Genomic DNA, 19,175 nt, shown 5'->3' with positions numbered 1-19,175 from the left:
GTACACCGAGGGATTCCCCTCTCTCTCCGATAATTGCTAACATAGTTCTTCAAGATCTTGAAAATAAAGGATTGAGTGCCCTTATGTACACTCTTTCTTTTTTCTTCAGATATGTGGACGATTTAGTTCTAACGGCTCCTTTCAATTGTATTAACCACACGTTGGAAGTGTTCAATTCTTTTTATCCTAGACTAAATTTACGATTGAAACAGAGGAAGACAACAAACTCAATTTCCTCGGCATTACTCTAATTTCTTACAATAATAGGATTATAATTGATTGGTATCACAAACCTACTTTTTCAGGGAGATATTTGAATTTTATGTCTCAACATCCGTGTGTCAAAAAAGAGGAACAATTATTGGATTGATAGACAGAGTATTTGTTTTATCTCATCCCAGTTTTCACTCAAAAAATATTAAGTTAATTATCAATATTTTATTGGACAACAGCTATCCATTGGAATTCATTTTTGACACAATTAATGACAGACTAAAATTTTTGATTCATTCGAGAAATATAAATAATTTTAACAACAGCAATACACAAAGTAGTAACATTAACTCTTTTTTACAATTCCATATTTGCCACATTTTACTGAAAAATTCAAGAATATTATCAAAGACACTAATACCAGATTATCATACAAGAGTTCGAACAAACTTAATAAGTTTATTAAAACGCATAAAGATAAAATTCTTAAAGGTTTTAACACTCATTTGGTCTATAAAATTGAATGCAATAACTGCAACGCAACATACATAGGCCAAACATGTAGAAAACTTAACACAAGGATTTCAGAACATAAAAAACATATCAATAAAAACTGCACTAACAAATTTGTCATTACTGAACATAGACTAAATTTCGATTATGAATTTAAATGGAATGATGTGAGACAAAATAATAGTCTTAATCTACAAAGTGATACAGAAAATTTGCCTGACATATATAATCACATATTAAACAAACTCCCGAAATGTCAAAGTCACAAATTAGTAAACAGATAAACAGCATAACAGATTTTAATAACCAACGTTACAGTCGTATTCTAACTGTAGTGTCGTGAAGGAGGCGTGCGTTTAAAAAATTTTGTCATCAAGTTTGACATTATTATATTTATGTAAACATATCTCATATATTTTAAAGATTGTGTTAGTCATTCTTTACAATTAGATTATAAAATTTGATCGGTTACAGAAATCACTAGATCATGTCTTTTATAATCAGCGTTCATCTCAATCAGTTAATTAGAGGTGAAATAAGTATTTATGAGATGATGCACAGAGCAGATACCTTCACGACTCCCACAACGCTTGCGGTTTACTTTTTTGCTTACTTTTTGAATAATCATTTACTTATAATTTTTTTAAACATAATTGACTATCTATTGCTAACGTATTTAATATTTGATTATTGTAAAATATTTTTATACACATTATGACTCCTTAAGGTTATTAGTTTTAATACAATGTTTTAGTTGATTCTTTTTGTAATTATTTATATTTTACGCTGAAGACTACTTGAAAAACAAGTCAAAACGTCCGTTCTGACTTCGTCCTAACGTTCCACTATGAGTCTATTTCTTTAACTAATTGTAGTGCAATTGTCAAATTCCATATATGCGATTAACCATGTTTTATCTAATTTTTTGCTTGTATCTTATAATTTTTTATTATATGCTGTAACTGTTAATTATTTTATACAGTCGGATAGATAATGATCCGAGAAATAGGGCCGATGTAAGTGGCCGACGGCACACCTTCGGCGCGGAAAGCGAGAAATTCGCGAAGACACCATAAAATTGTGTTTGCTCGGGCGTCAGGCGCGAGATTCGCGCCACTCTGAAAATTCACAAGTTGGCAGAGAACCTTCATAAATTGTAAATCAACCCGCAAATTTCCGCGACGGCTCAGTGCGTCAAGGGGTAGAGGGGGGAGTTCGGACGGAAGAGAGACCGGAGTTCGAGAGTGGCCATTTAAAATCGCTCAAATGTAATGATGATTTCATCTGAGGATGTCACAGCAGCCGTATTGGCGCTCGTGATACATTTTTTGCAAATTGGATAATTTTGTTACGTACGGTTTTCATTTATTAGCGTTTGAAATTTTGGATAGCGCTTTGATTAGTAGAAAATAATATTACATCAGCATTTTGCATCAATATAAAACTAAAATATTATAAAATAATTTAGTATCACATTGATCACTCGAATGAAAAGGTTGTACTCCGCCAAAGACTGCAGCAGCATTATTACGTTCCGAGAGTACAAGATAGCAATATTTTGTGCAAGAAAAAATGTGACAAGTAAGTTCCATATTTTTTGTTAAATAATTATTTTTAAATAAACAATTTTTTGTTAAATAATTTAAATAAAATTTTTTAGCGCTTTATCTCATCGTGCGGCTCGTATACTTGGAAGAAGATACGCCTTAACTCCGACATTATATAAATATTTGGAAATTGGAATTAGCGTTAATAATATCCTATGTGGAATTGGCTCTCAGCGATAATCGAGGCAATCAAATAATATTACCTATTGAAACATGGAGATTGCTAATGCTGAAACGAGCAGACATTGAGCAACTAACTGAGACTCCGCTATGGATTTGTGATCTGAAATTGGAAGTGATTAACACGTCTACTTCAAAAATTATAAAAATTACATCGTCAGATAATTCTTTGTACATAATGCCATCAACTTTATTACATTTATTCGATTTTGAAAAATGTATTGATCATATGTATTCCTGGTTATATAAAAATATACATAATGTTACAAAAAAATTTAAACAATTTTTAAATATTTTACAACAAAATAATATTTATGATGCAAGCAATGCCGCAAAGGTGATATGTGGAAGCAATATGTTCGACAACAAATCACTTGTAGATTGTGAATTGATAGCTTGTGCTATAAATGATATTCTGTATAATGCTTCTAACAAATCAATTATTTTACTGTTAACCTGTGTTAAATTATTTCTTTCTCCTGTCTGATATGCATAGTTAACAAAATTGCCTCTTTGAATGTGCTCTGTAAAGAAATGATGAGCTTGCTATGACATAATGCTCTAGTTAGAACAAGAGAAATAAAATAAGAAATTAAAGAAATTAATAAAAATAAGTATGGTGCTAAATTCTGTTTGACGTGCTTCCTACGCGTAGCAAACTTGTATTCAAGTGCTCGTCCTGTGCGAAAGCATGCGAGATATGCTCTAATAGAAGGGAGTATTTGTTCTTACTGCGGATGCTCCTTAAATCGTGCCGTGTGTGCCTCTATTGCATATACTAAACTATAATCATGTCGTCAAGGATGCTACATATATAAGCTTGAAAAATGGTATCTACATCTTACTAATAATAATAATAATTATAATGTTTCCAATAATTATAATAATTCCAATAATTATAATGTTGATAGAATGAGAGATGCTGCACCGCATCATACAATTAAGACTGTGAAATCGTACTCTATAACTTCAGTAGTACAGTTTCTGCGAAATCGTGAACTTGGGATAAGGAGACCTCATGCAAAACCTTTGCATTATTTTCAAAGAGCTCGTAATTATTATGTAAAAAAAGCGCGCATGTGTAATGAATATTGTTTATTTTCTAAATTATTTAGGCATAGTCGGGCAATGTGTTATGAACATTGCTTACATCGCGGACTTAATTATGTGCATTGGAGAAATAAAGGTTATGGTAAAGACAATAGAAATGGATGGCCATATGAAATATTGACTAATTCGACACCTGACACGTTATCTGATTCATCCTCCGAAACATCAGAGCTGAAACAACACCCCCCGAATCTGTTCCGGAGCAGTCGTGGGATATATAAGTATCATTCTTAAACTAAAAAAATATACGTAAAGATATGGGCCAGCGTAACAAGCAAGAAATTACAATATACAATTTAGAACATGCTTAGATATTTATTAACACATAAATATAAAATTAATAAAATAAATTAAATAAATTAAAAATATAATACAAAGCATTAAAATTCAGAAAGAAATATAAACTAAAAGTTATAACGTTTTGACTGTAACCTCAGCCTTCATCAGAAAAGTTCAAAATTTATAATGTACTTAATTATCTCAATATAATAGATCAAAAAAGAATTTCTTACGATAACTTTTTACAGCGGTGTTGACAGGCGCTTGTATTAAGTTAACAAAATTGCGGCGCTCACATAGAAAGTATTAAAACAAAATAAATCAGTCAAACATAATGACAAACGCAGATCTCAAATTGCAATGACAAGCTCAACTAACATGTCCATCATTCAAAGTAGAGATGTAATAATTCCGTCAAGATTTAAAAATTCTCTTAAGTCAAAAAATCAATGTTGCTAAATTCAGTCGTTGTCAACCGACGAATTTATTAGTCAAGAATAAACTATTTATGTAAAAAAAAAGAAAATTTTTATTAATCTAATGTCTTTGGTTGCTGAATTAATCTTAAATTTAAAAATGCTCACCATCATGAAGGAAATATCAAAACGTTGTCAAAGCAATCTCACAAGATCCGATCGATAGTTAGAAAAACAATACAATAAAAGAGCAATGACAAAAATGTATGTTTATACTATATATTTGTTTGTCTGTTAGCTATTTCTTCTAGAATATCAAAGTATGACTCATCAAGAAGCTCCGTATCCTTCATTAGGTTTAAACCGTTTTTTTGTTCTTTTATATGTAACATTTCTGAAATTGTTTTTTTATAAAAATTAGGTTCAAAATCCAAAATTTTTACTTCATCTCATGCAAAAAAATGATGTTTTTTTCATTATATGTTCAGAAATAACCGAGAGTCTGGATAAGTCCGCTCTAATATTATTGACATTGTAACGGTTCACCTTTCCCGACGCCGCGGATCGGCTCGCCGGTTCCAGGATTCGGGAGGAAGGGGGGAGGGAAACTCAAACTCGCTTATTCCTTAATATAAAAATAGTTGGTTTATTCAAATGAAAAGAACAACGAAAAGAATGTTTGATAGAAGGGTACAGGTCACCCTATGGGTTTAGCGGATCGCTGGTATACAAAGTGAACGGTGATCGCACGGAGCGTCCGGTGGCGTGAAGCCTGAACAAAGAACTTAAGAGCTACCCGGTATATGTACAAAGCGTGAGGATCGAACGGAGCGTCCGGTATATTTACAAGCTCGGAGGCGTATAGCCTATAACGGAGTCCGGAAGGGACTTACAAGTCTCTTGGTATACGATGCTAGAGATACAGCAGACGGAGACGCATAGCCTATAGCGGTGTCCAGATGGGACTTACAGGTTACCCGGTATACGACGATTGCAGCTACAAGGTACGGGGCGTAATGCCTTTATTCAAAACGGGAAGCTGTAGAGCCAACGTACGGCGGCATATAGCCTTATAATGATGTCCGGAAACCGGGAAACCCAGTATAACGACGAGAAGCCCGTCGCTCGGATGTTAGCAGGGTGAACCGGAAACCGGGAAACCCAGTGTAACGACGAGAAACCCGTCGCCCGGTGGATAGCAGGATGGACCGGAAACTGGGAAACCCAGTGTAACGACGAGAAGCCCGTCGCCCGGCGTATCACAGGAGGAGACCGGAAACTGGGAAACCCAGTGTAACGACGAGAAGCCCGTCGCCCGGCGTATCACAGGAGGAGACCGGAAACCGGGAAACCCGGTGTTACAACGAGAAACCTGTTGCCCGATACTAACGGTAGGAACCAGCGACCGAGAAACCCGGCACTTTCACAACGAGAAGCCCGTTGCCTGGTCTGGGAGATTTGGGACGGGACTGGTGCCGGCTCATCCGCCGAGCCGGCTTATATACCCGTCCGGCGGTCCCCCACTCCGCGTCGAGTCCGAGGCGGGGGTACCGCGCCGGAGTCGCGGTGGGGCGCCCCCGGGGTGGGGCGGCTCGTGTGGAACGATTAGGGGCGCCTTTAGGCGCCAAAGCCTCATGTGGCGGGCGGCTGATCAGCCCGCGAGGCGTTAGTAACGGCTGCGCCGTTACAACATGTTCCCTAATTCTAGTGCTCAACTTTCTTTTCGTTTGCCCAACATATGAAGCATCATAATCAGTGCACATGACTTTATAAATAACATTAGAATTCGAGACATGTTGGTTTCTATCTTTATGAACCTTAATAAAGCAATTGAGTTTATTAATACCACGATATCCCATAGTGTTCGCGCACTTCCTCTTAAAGACGTGGAAACATATTTAATATTATTTTAATACGCCGGTCGATTGACTGAAATTATTGTAAAACGGAGACGAAGGGATACTATCGTTGTTAGTCAAGAACGAATGCACTCACTTTTAATTCAATAGTATTTTATTAGCTGCACTGACGTGGATCACACGAAAAGCGCGTTGAAAGAGACGTGGACGTCGTAGAGGTATAACTTGAAAAGAGATACGTTGCTATCGAATTAACAGGACGATGCTGACTAACGACACGCATGTTTTGATTGCCTCTCTTCGACTGACTTACGCGCGATTATTTTCGAGAATCGGAATGTTGTTGACGGGAAACGGAGCCGAGCGGATAATCATTTACATGGGCACATTACGTGTAATGCACGGGAACTAATCGTCCCAGCGCTAAGATGTGTATCAAAATAAAGAGAGATTTAGGTCAAACAGAGCGAATTAGTTCGCTCGGTTTGAAATAATTCGACTTTGAAGTCAGATCTGAACATGCCGCTCGCCTCGTCCCGGATGGGACGAAAGGAATTACTTTACTCAAGTTTTCATTAATGCCTATCGTGTGATCCTGACTTTTACAGATTTCACCCGACAATTTGAAGACTTACATACTATTTACAAGTTGAATACCGACATGATGAAACGAACTTATACTAATTACAAGGAACAATCCCGACATGATGCAACGAACTTATATTAATACTGCTATCAAAAATACCCGCCTTTGGAGATAAGTCTAGACAGGCTTGCGTCCTCTTATCAGAGTTGAGAAGCGTTCATACGAATTTGAGTTTAAGTACATTCTGTAGCTGCGGAGCACGGAAGAGGGCAGACTTTCGTAATCGGGCGCTTGAGGTTCGTTTTCGCTGTTCGCACAGTTACGACACGTACGAGGCCGTCGGGGCCCGGATGTAGTTCAACCACTCTAGCGAGCTCCCATCGCAAAGGGGGAAGGAGTTCGTTCTTTAGAAGAACTAGAGCTCCGATCTTAATATCATGCGACGATCTTTGCCATTTGGAGCGCTGCTGCAACATATGCAAGTAGTCGCACGCCCATGCCTTCCAAATGTTTTCGAGCATCGCCTGGACTCTTTGCCATCGAGATAAGCGATTTTCGCTAACCTCGAGTAGCAATGGCTTGGGAACGCTGAGTAGTGGTCTACCAATCAAAAAATGACCCGGGGTTAACACGTCGAAATTATCATGATCATCGCGAAGAAGAGCGAGAGGACGCGAGTTCAAGCAAGCCTCGATCTCACACAGTAGTGTCGAGAGCTCGATCTGGGAGAGTGTGTAAACCGACTACGCGTTTCATATGAAATTTAAAGCTCTTCACGCCCGTTTCCCATAGGCCGCCAAAATGGGGCGCGGAAGCAGGAATGAAGTGCCAGCGTATTCCGTCGGTGGCGAAACTCTCTCGCAGTTCCGTATTCTTCATAGTGGCGATAAAGGCGCGACGAAGTTCATTATCGGCACCTTGGAAATTCGTCCCGTTGTCGTTATAGACGTCCGACGACAGACCGCGTCGAAACGTTTAAAGGCCGCGACGAATCCGGAAGTAGCGTAATCGTCGACGTATTCGAGATGGATCGCGCGCGTCGCGAGACAGATGAACAGCGTGACGTAGTATTTCCGTGATCTCTGATCTCGTCTCACGTAAGAGATCACTGGAAAGGGACCAGCGTAGTCCACTCCGCAGTGTGAAAAAGGCGGAGACGGATTGACTCGAGGAGACGGTAGGTCTCCCATCGGTTGACTGGCTGTAATGGCGCGTTCGCGAACACAGGTGATGCATTGATTTAATCTAGATTTGACGAGCGATCTCGCACCAAGAATCCAATAATTCTGGCGTAGAATTCGGAGGGTTAACTGAAGGCCTCCGTAAAGCGATCGTAAATGAGCTTGATCGATTATTAGCTCGCTGATATGATGGCGCGGTAGAATTAACGGAAAGCGTTCGTTGTATGAAATAAATGAATGTCGTAACCGCCCGCCAAGACGCAACTGGTCCTTTCCATCGAGAAACGGATTGAGCGATTTTAGTGAGCTCGATCGCGGAAGTGGCTCATTTGCTTGTAGCGTTCGTATTTCGACGGCGAAACGATCCCTCTGGACTTGTCGTATCCAAAAATCGCGAGCCTCCTGAATCCGGTCGGCGAAATGTAAATTTGACGGAATCTTATTGTCACGTCGGCGAGCACGGTATTTACTCAACCAATGAAATAAGAAGGCAGTAACTCGGAGTAACTTACCCCAGGATGAAAATTGAACAAGAATCTGCCACATCTCGTCATCTTTCGCAACGTGCATCTTCGCGGACGATCGTTGTTTTGTAAGCACGGCCGTGTCATCGATGTGACGTTCTGGCGAATCTATCGGTCGAGGATTTGGCCAGAAAATTGAACTTTGACTTAGCCACGAGGGACCCGACCACCAAAGTTGATGGTTGATTAATTCTTCGACTAGAATTCCCCGCGACGCGCAGTCGGCGAGATTCTCGCGCGTGGGTATATGACGCCACTTTATTTCCGGCATTTTTACTTGGATCTCGGAAACTCGATTAGCGACATAAGGCTTCCAACGCGACGGATGTTGGGTGAGCCACGCGAGTGCGACGGTGGAGTTGGTCCAGCCGTACACTGTCGCTGAATAAAATTGAATGTTTGCTTGACGTATTCAAGGAGACGTACTAATAATACGACGCCGTTTAACTCGAGGCGCGGGATCGCGACGGTTTTCAGTAGAGCGACTTTAGATTTCGCCGCTATCAACGATACCGAAAAGTCGGTCGGAGAGTTTAAGATGCGCATATAGACGACTGCGGAGTACGCGCGGAGCGAAGCGTCTGCGAAGCCATGCAGCTCAATCGCGCTCTGAGATTGGGTGAAGCCAATCCAGCGCGAAATTCTTAAATTTGCGAGTTTGGGGAGTTCGCGACAATAGGTCTCCCAAGTCTCGAGCATCTGCGGAGGGACTTCATCGTCCCAGTCAATTTTTGCAAGCCACAAATCCTGTATAAGCATCTTGGCTTGTATGGCAACAGGAGAGGCCCATCCGAGGAGGTCAAATAATCGAGCGATTAGCGAGAGGATGTTACGCTTAGTACTGCGAGCCTTTGGTACTTCGTTCACTTGGAAGCTAAACGCGTCTTCCTTGGGAATCCAAACGATTCCAAGCACCTTTAATACCGCTGAGTCCTCTTTAGATAGATCGATCGCGAGATCGTGGCCGACTGCGGGGATGTCAGATAAGAGGGCAGCATCGTTCGCCGCCCACTTGCGTAACGTGAACCCGCCGCGTTTTAGTAGTGTGACGAGTTGAGCACGGATATTACGCACCTTATCGTGAGTGTCCGCGCCGAATAAGACATCATCGACGTATGTCGCGTAGCGTATTATGTCGGCGGCGTCGGGAAGTGAATTGCCTTCATCCTCGGCTAATTGTAAAAGCACGCGATTTGCGAGATAAGGTGCGCATGTCGTACCGTATGTAACGGTGAAAAGACGATAGCTGACTATTGGGCCATCCGGTTTCGGTCGCCAAACGATTCGCTGATAATCGTTGTCTATTCGATGCACTAGAATTTGACGGAACATTTTCTCGATATCCGCCATGTAGACTACGCAATGTCGACGCCAGTTTGAGAGAACATAGCCTATCTCGCGCTGCAACTTCGGACCGACTAACAAATGGTCGTTCAGCGACGTACCATTTGACGTCGCGCTCGACGCGTTAAAAACTACACGCACGCGGGTAGTTGTGCTATTTTCCTTAACTACTGGATGATGCGGTATGTATATCGGTGATTTTATCGTTTGACTACTGTTAACTCTTTCCATATGCTTCAGAGACTCATATTTGTTTAAAAACTCGGAATAGGCGCGCGCGAGTTCCGGTTTTCTTTTTAAACGTTGTTCCTGCTGAGCATACCAAGACAGCGCGATTTGGTGACTGTCACCAATCTCGAGAGGCGATCTGTGACGAAGCGGTAAGCGTACAATGTAACGCCCTGTAGTGTCGCGTGTATGGGTCTCCACGAAGTGGCGTTCGCACTCTTCCTCATCCTGAGTGAGGAATCTTTGCGTGGGGACTTCCTCAATTTCCCAGAATTTGCGAATCAATGCATCCGTATTTTGCGCGATCGCATAGTGAATCGCGGATGTGCGTTCTGCTCGCGGTTCGCGAGGGTCGTCGGTAGGACCCGATATAATCCACCCCAACGTGGTAAGTTGGGCTGTGGGTGACCCGAGCGGCCTCTTTTTAATGGGCCCGATTAATAGTTGATCGTATAGATCAGCTCCGATCAAAACGTTAATTGACTTCTTGCTGGAGGGATCGGGATCTGCGAGCGCTAATCCCTGTAAATGTGACCATGATTGAATGCCGTGCGACGAGGTTGCAGCATAATTCGTCAAATTTTTAAATACATACGCGGTCAATCTCAGCGGAAACGCGTTTTCTCCGATGCACGATTCGAGCGTGAGATTAACAAATGACGTAGCGCGCGCTGCGTGTCCGCTTCCAAACACCGTTATGTCGAGATCGGCTCGACGGCGTGGAGTGCGTAAATTTTGAGCAAGAGACTCGTAATAAAACTGTGCGATGAGCCTTGATCAATTAATGCTTGCGCTTTCACAACTCGATCCTCCGACGTTTGTAGTCTTACCCAAGCGGTAGCGAGCAACACGGGAGCGAAGGGTGTCGGCTTTGTTTGACTTGGCGCTCGTTTAACGGATACTTCCTTACGCTCTGATACGGTACCTGCTGGCGCGCGATACGGAGACGATTTCGACGAAAGCAGATTGACGCTCGCTGCGTTACTCAAACCGTCGACAGTTTGATTATTAGGCGTAGTACCGACAGTGTCAGAGCTGCCGGTCGACATCCGATGCAGCGTCGAATGATGCGGCCTCTGACATCTTTTACAACGATTTACGCTAGGGCATTGTTTCGGAACGTGACCGGGTTTCAGACAGTTAAAACAGAGATGTCTGTGCCTCGCGAGCGCGAAGCGATTATCTATCGGTTTCTTGGGCCATACTGGGCAGAAAGCGAGATTGTGATTTCCCGAACAGTCAGGACACTGCCGAGGTGCAGCGTTGTGTACGGAGGCTTTAATTTTCGTTTTAATTGTTGCGGTCGCGTGAGATGCGTCGAGTTTCTCAATCGAAACTGGAGCGGCGATTCCGCGGATTCTTTCCGTCAAGAAGTCTTTGAGTGTTTGAAACAATGGAAGATCGTTTTTGATGCACCAAGATTCAAGTTCCATTCAGTTCTTGTCCGCGAACTGAATTTTTGTGAAATTATATAGACTAATAGATTGTCCCATTGATCTACCGGACGATGCAAATTTCGCAAGGCAGCTAGTGATGAATTAACTGTATCGCGCAATCGTTTGAGTTCGGCTTTTTGCTCGGTTTTCATCGCGGGTAGATTAGCAAAAGCGTGAATGTGCACCAAAATTAACGCACTCGGATTATCATACTCGTCTGCGAGTAGTGCCCAAGCACCTTCATAATTTGCGTCGGAAACAGGTACATGCTCGATCATAAGCGCGGCATTGTCCTCGAGAAAGGACTTTAAATAATACAGTTTTTGTCCCGCAGTTAACGCAGTATTTTCACCGACCAATGCCTTGAAAGAATCTCTAAAGCTTTCCCACTTCGTCGGCTCGCCGTTAAATTTTGGAATAGTGATGCGTGGGAGTGCGAACGTGGATGGTCCTTGTATCTCGCCCAGCATCGTAGAATGTTCCCCCCGGGAGTCAAGTTCGGCTGAACCTTCTTCTCCTGTTGATCCAGGATGTCTGTGAGCTGATCCAAGGCATCCTCGTAATCTGCTTCCGCGTTGAGAAATTCCTCGTCGAGGAAATAAGCGTGTTTGCGTTGAGAGTCGCTTGCTTCTTGGCGGAGTTGCACATCTAGCGATCTGCACGCGTTCCATGACGTTTGTAGATTCTGAATGCGCGTGCGAGTCTTGCTGGCCGAGAATTTCTCTTTGCCCAGCTTTCGATAATTCGGCAGAATTCTCCGACATTGATCGATGGTTGCGCGTTGCTCAATCAGTAAATCGTCGACAGAAGCCATGTCAGTGTTTTCGTGAACGTCGAATAAGTGTTACAGGTGACTTGAGCGTCCGAGACGGTTTAACGCAACGACAATGAGCCCGCAGTATCAGTAAGCGCGTTCGCGAAATCGTTCGCGCTATACGAGCGTATGCGTCACTCACGGGGCACGTGTGCGAGAGAGAGAGACTCGTCGTTGAATGCGCGAGCGATATAGCTAACGTATAGCATTCTCCAGCTTGGCTCTGCGTATTGTTATGGAATCGCGAAAGGGTTCGAGCACTGGTCACTCACTCTTTGTCTGACAAGCACCAATGTTACAATTCTCCAAGCTGAGATAGATCACTTGGTTTGCGTATATCTTCACTCTTTCTTCAAATCGAGTAGCAAAACAGAATATGTCCTTGACACGTAAACGATACTAACTGTTCCACTGATTTTAATTTTCTAAAAATCATCCGGCTCGAAAGACCAAAAATATGTTCGCGCACTTTCTCTTAAAGACGTGGAAACATATTTAATATTATTTTAATACGCCGGTCGATTGACTGAAATTATTGTAAAACGGAGACGAAGGGATAGTATCGTTGTTAGTCAAGAACGAATGCACTCACTTTTAATTCAATAGTATTTTATTAGCTGCACTGACGTGGATCACACGAAAAGCGCGTTGAAAGAGACGTGGACGTCGTAGAGGTATAATTCGAAAAGAGATACGTTGCTATCGAATTAACAGGACGATGCTGATTAACGACACGCACGTTTTGATTGCCTCTCTTCGACTGACTTACGCGCGATTATTTTCGAGAATCGGAATGTTGTTGACGGGAAACGGAGCCGAGCGGATAATCATTTACATGGGCACATTACGTGTATTGCACGGGAACTAATTGTCCCAGCGCTAAGATGTGTATCAAAATAAAGAGAGATTTAGGTCAAACAGAGCGAATTAGTTCGCTCGGTTTGAAATAATTCGACTTTGAAGTCAGATCTGAACACACAGTCATAAGGTAAAATGCCCAATACTTGGACAAAATGAAAATTTAGACCTATACTTGAACACTCAAAAACCTACTTTTATGGTAAAATAAAAAATATTCAATTGAAAAAGAAAATAGATTAGTATTGCGAACACTTTTTTGAATAACATATAATTTTTATTAATACTTATTTCAAAAAATTGAATAAAAATGGTCACTTTGAAATGTCACCTTAAGCTCCATAAGAGCGACATAATTTTTCTTGTATTTTGACATTTTTGTTAATTGTGTTTATACTGTTACAATAAGTCCGATGCATTTATATATATAAGTTGTGATATTATCTGATAGTTTTTATATTACTAAACAATTTTTCCAATATAATAATATTACAAAACTAATTATTTCTTTGGAAATTAGCTGTCCAAGTATACGTTCGATAATCGTAGTAGTTTGACACACGCAACGCTCGTGTCCAACTTCAGATCATAGGCACTGATATATCAATGCAGTACTTAGACACGTTTCTCCGGGATTTTGTTTGTACAATTTTTAGTGAAAAATGTTTACAAAAAGTGTTCTCTAATAACTATTAGTGTTGTGAAATATTTAATATTTACTTACGGACTGACAAAAACATCAAGAAAAAAAATTTCGCATCTTCGTACCAAATTACCTCAAAATCCAGAACTTGACTTGGCAAGCATTTGGTAGTCAGGATGGCTAGGAAGAAAATTAATGAGAAAACTGTAAAAGAGACTGCTAAGAAGAAGAAGAAGAAAAGTGCAAGTGGTCAGTATCGTAGAGCTGTAGCTAAAAAGAAGAGAAGTGAAAAAAATTACAGTGTTGAAACTCTTCAAGCTGCTCTCAGTGCAATGGGCGAAGGGCTGACTCTCCGCCAAGCTGCTCACAGTTTTGGAGTACCAAAGAGTACTCTTTTTTTAAAATCAAAGTATAACTCACCACTTGAGTGTAGGAAGGGACCAAAAACTGTGCTGAGTGTGGAAGAAGAAAATGAAATTGCAAGTTGAATAGTGTTCAGTGCAAATAGTGGTTTTCCTGTAAATAAAACAAGACTCCTTAACTGCGTACAAAAATATTTCAATAATAACAAAGCTAAGACTCCTTTCAAGAACAATCGTCCTGGGCAACTCTGGTATCGAGCTTTTATGAAGAGACATCCAAATCTGAGTACCAGAATAGCACAAAATCTGACTTCTACCAGAGCAGCCGTCACTGAAGTAGACCTTCGAAACTGGTTTGCAAAAGTCAAACAATACCTTGACACAAAAAACTTGCTGCATATAGAACCACACCGAGTATTCAACTTGGACGAGTCTGCGTTTATGCTTGTTCCTAAGGACAATAAAGTGATAACAGAGAAAGGTGTTAGTCCGGTAACGAGAAAGCCAATTTAACAATATTATTTTTAACGTATAAGACGGGCAACAAGAGCCAAATCGCGGATGACAATGCGTTATCCTAACGAAACTAAATAATTTTTCGTTAGAATTAAATACCGGTGCACAAGGCACCAAATTTTTACTTGGACACGGCCAAGATTTTAAATATGAAATAATCTCATATTTTGAGATTTAATTTCAATACCCCTTTAACCCCCCTACGGAAAATAAATAAATGAATGCAAGAAAAAAATATAGATCCGAAAATCGCTGAATCGGGAATCGAACCCGAGACCTTTCGCTTGCCGGGCGACTGCTCTTCCAGCTGAGCTATTCAGATCCTTTCGATTCTATACTTTTCTCTGTTATATATATTAATGTTGGTAAACAAACGCATTTTTTAAGCCAGCGTGTATCAAATATAAGAGTTTTAACAAGGCTCTGTAATATAAATATAAATTTAACGTATAAGACGGGCAACAAGAGCCAAATCGCGGATGACAATGCGTTATCCTAACGAAACTAAATAATTTTTCGTTAGAATTAAATACCGGTGCACAAGGCACCAAATTTTTACTTGGACACGGCCAAGATTTTAAATATGAAATAATCTCATATTTTGAGATTTAATTTCAATACCCCTTTAACCCCCCTACGGAAAATAAATAAATGAATGCAAGAGAAAAATATAGATCCGAAAATCGCTGAATCGGGAATCGAACCCGAGACCTTTCGCTTGCCGGGCGACTGCTCTTCCAGCTGAGCTATTCAGATCCTTTCGATTCTATACTTTTCTCTGTTATATATATTAATGTTGGTAAACAAACGCATTTTTTAAGCCAGCGTGTATCAAATATAAGAGTTTTAACAAGGCTCTGTAATATAAATATAAATTTAACGTATAAGACGGGCAACAAGAGCCAAATCGCGGATGACAATGCGTTATCCTAACGAAACTAAATAATTTTTCGTTAGAATTAAATACCGGTGCACAAGGCACCAAATTTTTACTTGGACACGGCCAAGATTTTAAATATGAAATAATCTCATATTTTGAGATTTAATTTCAATACCCCTTTAACCCCCCTACGGAAAATAACCATTTTACCAACATTAATATATATAACAGAGAAAAGTATAGAATCGAAAGGATCTGAATAGCTCAGCTGGAAGAGCAGTCGCCCGGCAAGCGAAAGGTCTCGGGTTCGATTCCCGATTCAGCGATTTTCGGATCTATATTTTTCTCTTGCATTCATTTATTTATTTTCCGTAGGGGGGTTAAAGGGGTATTGAAATTAAATCTCAAAATATGAGATTATTTCATATTTAAATCTTGGCCGTGTCCAAGTAAAAATTTGGTGCCTTGTGCACCGGTATTTAATTCTAACGAAAAATTATTTAGTTTCGTTAGGATAACGCATTGTCATCCGCGATTTGGCTCTTGTTGCCCGTCTTATACGTTAAATTTATATTTATATTACAGAGCCTTGTTAAAACTCTTATATTTAACAATATTATTTATTGTTGTTGCTTCTGGAGTAATGCCACCTTCCATGATTTTATTTGATCTGAAAACGTCGCCAAAGAAGAATGTTTTGGAACAAATACCAAGAGGCTGGAAAGTGGAAAACACGGAACGTGGCTGGATGACAGGTGAAAGCTTTTACAGTTATATAAGTAATGTATTTTACAAATGGCTACAAGAGAACAATTACGTGTTTCCTATCATTTTATATGTAGACGGACATAGCTCACATATGACGCTACCACTACTTAAGTTCTGCAAAGAGCATCTTATAGAACTAGTAGTGCTCTATCCAAATGCCACACACATCATACAACCATTAGATGTTGCTGTCTTCCATCCACTGAAGGATTCTTATAGAAAAGTGTTACGTCAATGGAGAATCGACAATAATGTTGTTGATGTTAAGAAACATATGTTTGCTCCAATTTAAAAAATGGCTTTGGAATCGTATGATCTCACTGACGCTGTTAAAAATGGTTTTAGAGCCTGTGGCTTATATCCATTCAACGCTGATGCAGTTAACTATAATGTTTTAAGCAAGAAGAGTAAAAAGAAAGACGCAAGCATTAATCTACATTCAACCAACAATTCAGATCAAGACAGTATCATAAAGAATACAGAACTTTTAGCTATGTTTGAAAAAAATGTTATATCTCCGGATATCATAGAGTCTTTCAAACAAGCTGAATCAGAAAACAAATGGAATGGTGATGTGAAATATGTGGCATTATATGAATCTTGGCTTAAGCTGAAAAAACTATGTAGTGGTGAGTAAGCTTGTTTAATTATCTATATGTATATATACAGCATCTAATTTGATTTTCTATTTGTATAGAAATGCATGATGTACTTTCAAATAAAGCTCGAACAGTGACGAACAGTTGACAATTCATTACCAGCTGATCAACCAATACCACATGCTGATTTGATTGGTAGGGCAACTAATAACGCATCCGGAGCAACTGATAAAACCATGCTTGATGTTTCAAGTCATTCCGACAACCAGCTGGACTTGTTTGTTATCAACGCAGCGGATGAAAACTCATTGGACATGAGTTATGCTATAACTCCAAGCATCGAACAAAATACTCTAGCAGAATTGCCAGGAGCAGAGTTAATTGAGTTGTACGATGAACTGGGCAATCGTGTAACAGCCACAGTTATAGCAATAAATGTTGATGATGTGACTATGAGCAGCGACAGCTCCCCACGTAACGTAGATACCAGAGGTCTGTTCAATTTTGTTTATAATAAATTATATAATAGTAATAATAATAATTATATAATACTATTTATAATAAATTATAAGTATACTAAGTAAATATCTCTTTCTAGTTGACAGTCAACTTGTACCAAAAGAAAAAAATAAAGATAACTTGGATAAGACTGACAGTGAAGAATTTAATAGTGACTCGAATAGAGAATCAAATAGTTCTCATTGTTTGAATATATCAAACAAAGGTTTGTAAAATTTTCTTTTTGTAAAAAGATATATTGTATACATAATTATTTTCTAATAAAAACTTTCTTATTTATAGATGAGGTTCTGGATTTCACGATAACTTCCGAAGGTACCAATGAGTCTGAGAATACTGTAAATACAGAGCAAGAAGACTCTTATGATTCTGTTAAAGCTCCTGTACAGACTGATACCTTAGAAAAAACTAGTCCTGTGTTTGGAACTTCTGTATTAAGCAAACACAATTCTATAAATGTCATAAATGACAATAACAGTCACCTAAACATCAACGAAGAATCTAACGCAAGTACTTGTGAGTATTTTAAAGGCATTTTCAATTTTTTAATCGAAAATGCATTTAATTACATTTTTTTTCTCATTTTAGGTGGAAGTAAAAATGATATACAAATATCACCTAAGCTATAAGAATTTTTCCCTGTACCTACGTTTACGAAAAAGAGAAAACAAAGTACATCTAACAATACCCCAACTGTGGCTGTTGTTGACGACCTGTTGATAGCGATGCAACAAAAAGAAGCAGCAAAAAAAGAAAAAGGGCAACAAATTTTATTGAACAAACAAGAAAGGGAAAAGGCGAAAACAATAAGAGACAAAGAAACAACTATTGTGAAGCAATATACTGAAAAGAAGAAGAAAAAAATAAAAACGAAGAAAGAACTTAAATTACAAATACAGAATTTAAAGAAGGCAATCAAATCGGAAAACAGCAAAGAAAATGTTGGTCCCTTAACAGAGCGGCTCCAGAAAGTGAATGCCGAATTAGCTGAATTGGAAAATTCATTACTTCTAGAGGAAATGGAGTTTTTACAAACAAAAATTAAAGTAAAAAAAGAAAAATGTGATTCCACTGTATGAAATGTTATTTTTGTGAATGTAACGTAACTTCTTTTTATTGTTCTTAAGTGCATTATTTTTGTACTAAAATAATAAAATTTAAAATTAAACTTAATACTAGAATGTATGTGAGTAGGAATACTAGGGGGGTTCTAACCCAGGGGCAATGAAAGGGGGTGCGGGGCGGGGGGAATCGGGGGCGAGGGGGGTGACGTCACGCGGGAGAGAAGCTCTTATCAGCAGATAAGCTTATCTTTTGTTTATAAACATATAAGATTACCTGATAAGGGGATCATATTACCTGATAAGGGGATCATGTTACCTGATATGTTTATAAACAAGATAAGATAAGATAAGCGGCGTCTTTGAGCGATATCTAAGTTTTCATAAACAAGATAAGATAAGCTTGAGCGGTATCTAAGTTTTCATAAACAAGATAAGATGAGCTTGAGCGGTATCTAAGTTTTCATAAACAAGATAAGATAAGCGGCGTCTTTGTAAGGTATCAAAGTTTGCAGATAAGATAAGATAAAAATTCTACGAATGGTTGCCGCCGTTTCTTAATCCAGGCTGAGCGCCGACAATTGGATATTTAAGTTTTCTCTGAAAATCCAAGATAAGATATCTATTACAGCGATATCTAAATTTTCTCCGAAAATCCAAGATAAGATAATTCTGCGAA

The 19,175-nt window shown here is 39.5% G+C and overlaps 2 protein-coding genes and 2 pseudogenes across 3 annotated transcripts; 2 read left to right on the top strand and 2 right to left on the bottom strand.

Annotated features, from left to right (window-relative positions):
• Positions 1-7,638: 7,638 nt before the first annotated feature.
• On the bottom strand, positions 7,639-8,739 carry LOC114945946 (uncharacterized). Its single transcript, XM_029322299.1, has one exon. The coding sequence runs from the start codon at positions 8,737-8,739 to the stop codon at positions 7,639-7,641; it is 1,101 nt and encodes a 366-aa protein (XP_029178132.1).
• A 2-nt stretch (positions 8,740-8,741) lies between these two features.
• On the bottom strand, positions 8,742-12,290 carry LOC114945945 (uncharacterized). Its single transcript, XM_085482729.1, has 4 exons — positions 11,985-12,290; positions 11,542-11,781; positions 10,871-11,287; positions 8,742-10,562 (listed from the first exon to the last, which is right to left on the bottom strand). Exons 1-4 carry the CDS (start codon positions 12,288-12,290, stop codon positions 8,742-8,744), a joined length of 2,784 nt encoding a protein of 927 aa, XP_085338855.1.
• Positions 12,291-13,967: 1,677 nt separating this feature from the next.
• On the top strand, positions 13,968-16,617 carry LOC114945944 (uncharacterized; annotated as a pseudogene).
• Positions 16,618-17,016: 399 nt separating this feature from the next.
• LOC146723236 (uncharacterized) lies at positions 17,017-18,522 on the top strand (annotated as a pseudogene). Its single transcript, XR_014924677.1, has 4 exons — positions 17,017-17,408; positions 17,515-17,640; positions 17,718-17,951; positions 18,024-18,522. The product of XR_014924677.1 is annotated as an uncharacterized LOC146723236 (transcript).
• Positions 18,523-19,175: the final 653 nt, after the last annotated feature.

This window comes from Nylanderia fulva, unplaced genomic scaffold (genome assembly GCF_048542155.1).
Source record: "Nylanderia fulva isolate GAGA-0341 unplaced genomic scaffold, ASM4854215v1 Scaffold216, whole genome shotgun sequence".
Classification (NCBI taxonomy): domain Eukaryota; kingdom Metazoa; phylum Arthropoda; class Insecta; order Hymenoptera; family Formicidae; genus Nylanderia; species Nylanderia fulva.
This window is presented reverse-complemented; position numbering and strand designations above follow the sequence as displayed.

Coding starts and splice junctions, on each gene's coding strand:
- LOC114945945 (XM_085482729.1), bottom strand. CDS start 12,290: ATGGCTTCTGTCGACGATTTACTGATTGAGCAACGCGCAACCATCGAT. Junction 11,782..11,984: donor TGGATCAACAGGAGAAGAAG/GTTCAGCCGAAC, acceptor TATTATTTAAAG/TCCTTTCTCGAGGACAATGC. Junction 11,288..11,541: donor TGCGAAATTTGCATCGTCCG/GTAGATCAATGG, acceptor GCACCTCGGCAG/TGTCCTGACTGTTCGGGAAA.
- LOC114945946 (XM_029322299.1), bottom strand. CDS start 8,739: ATGCCGGAAATAAAGTGGCGTCATATACCCACGCGCGAGAATCTCGCC.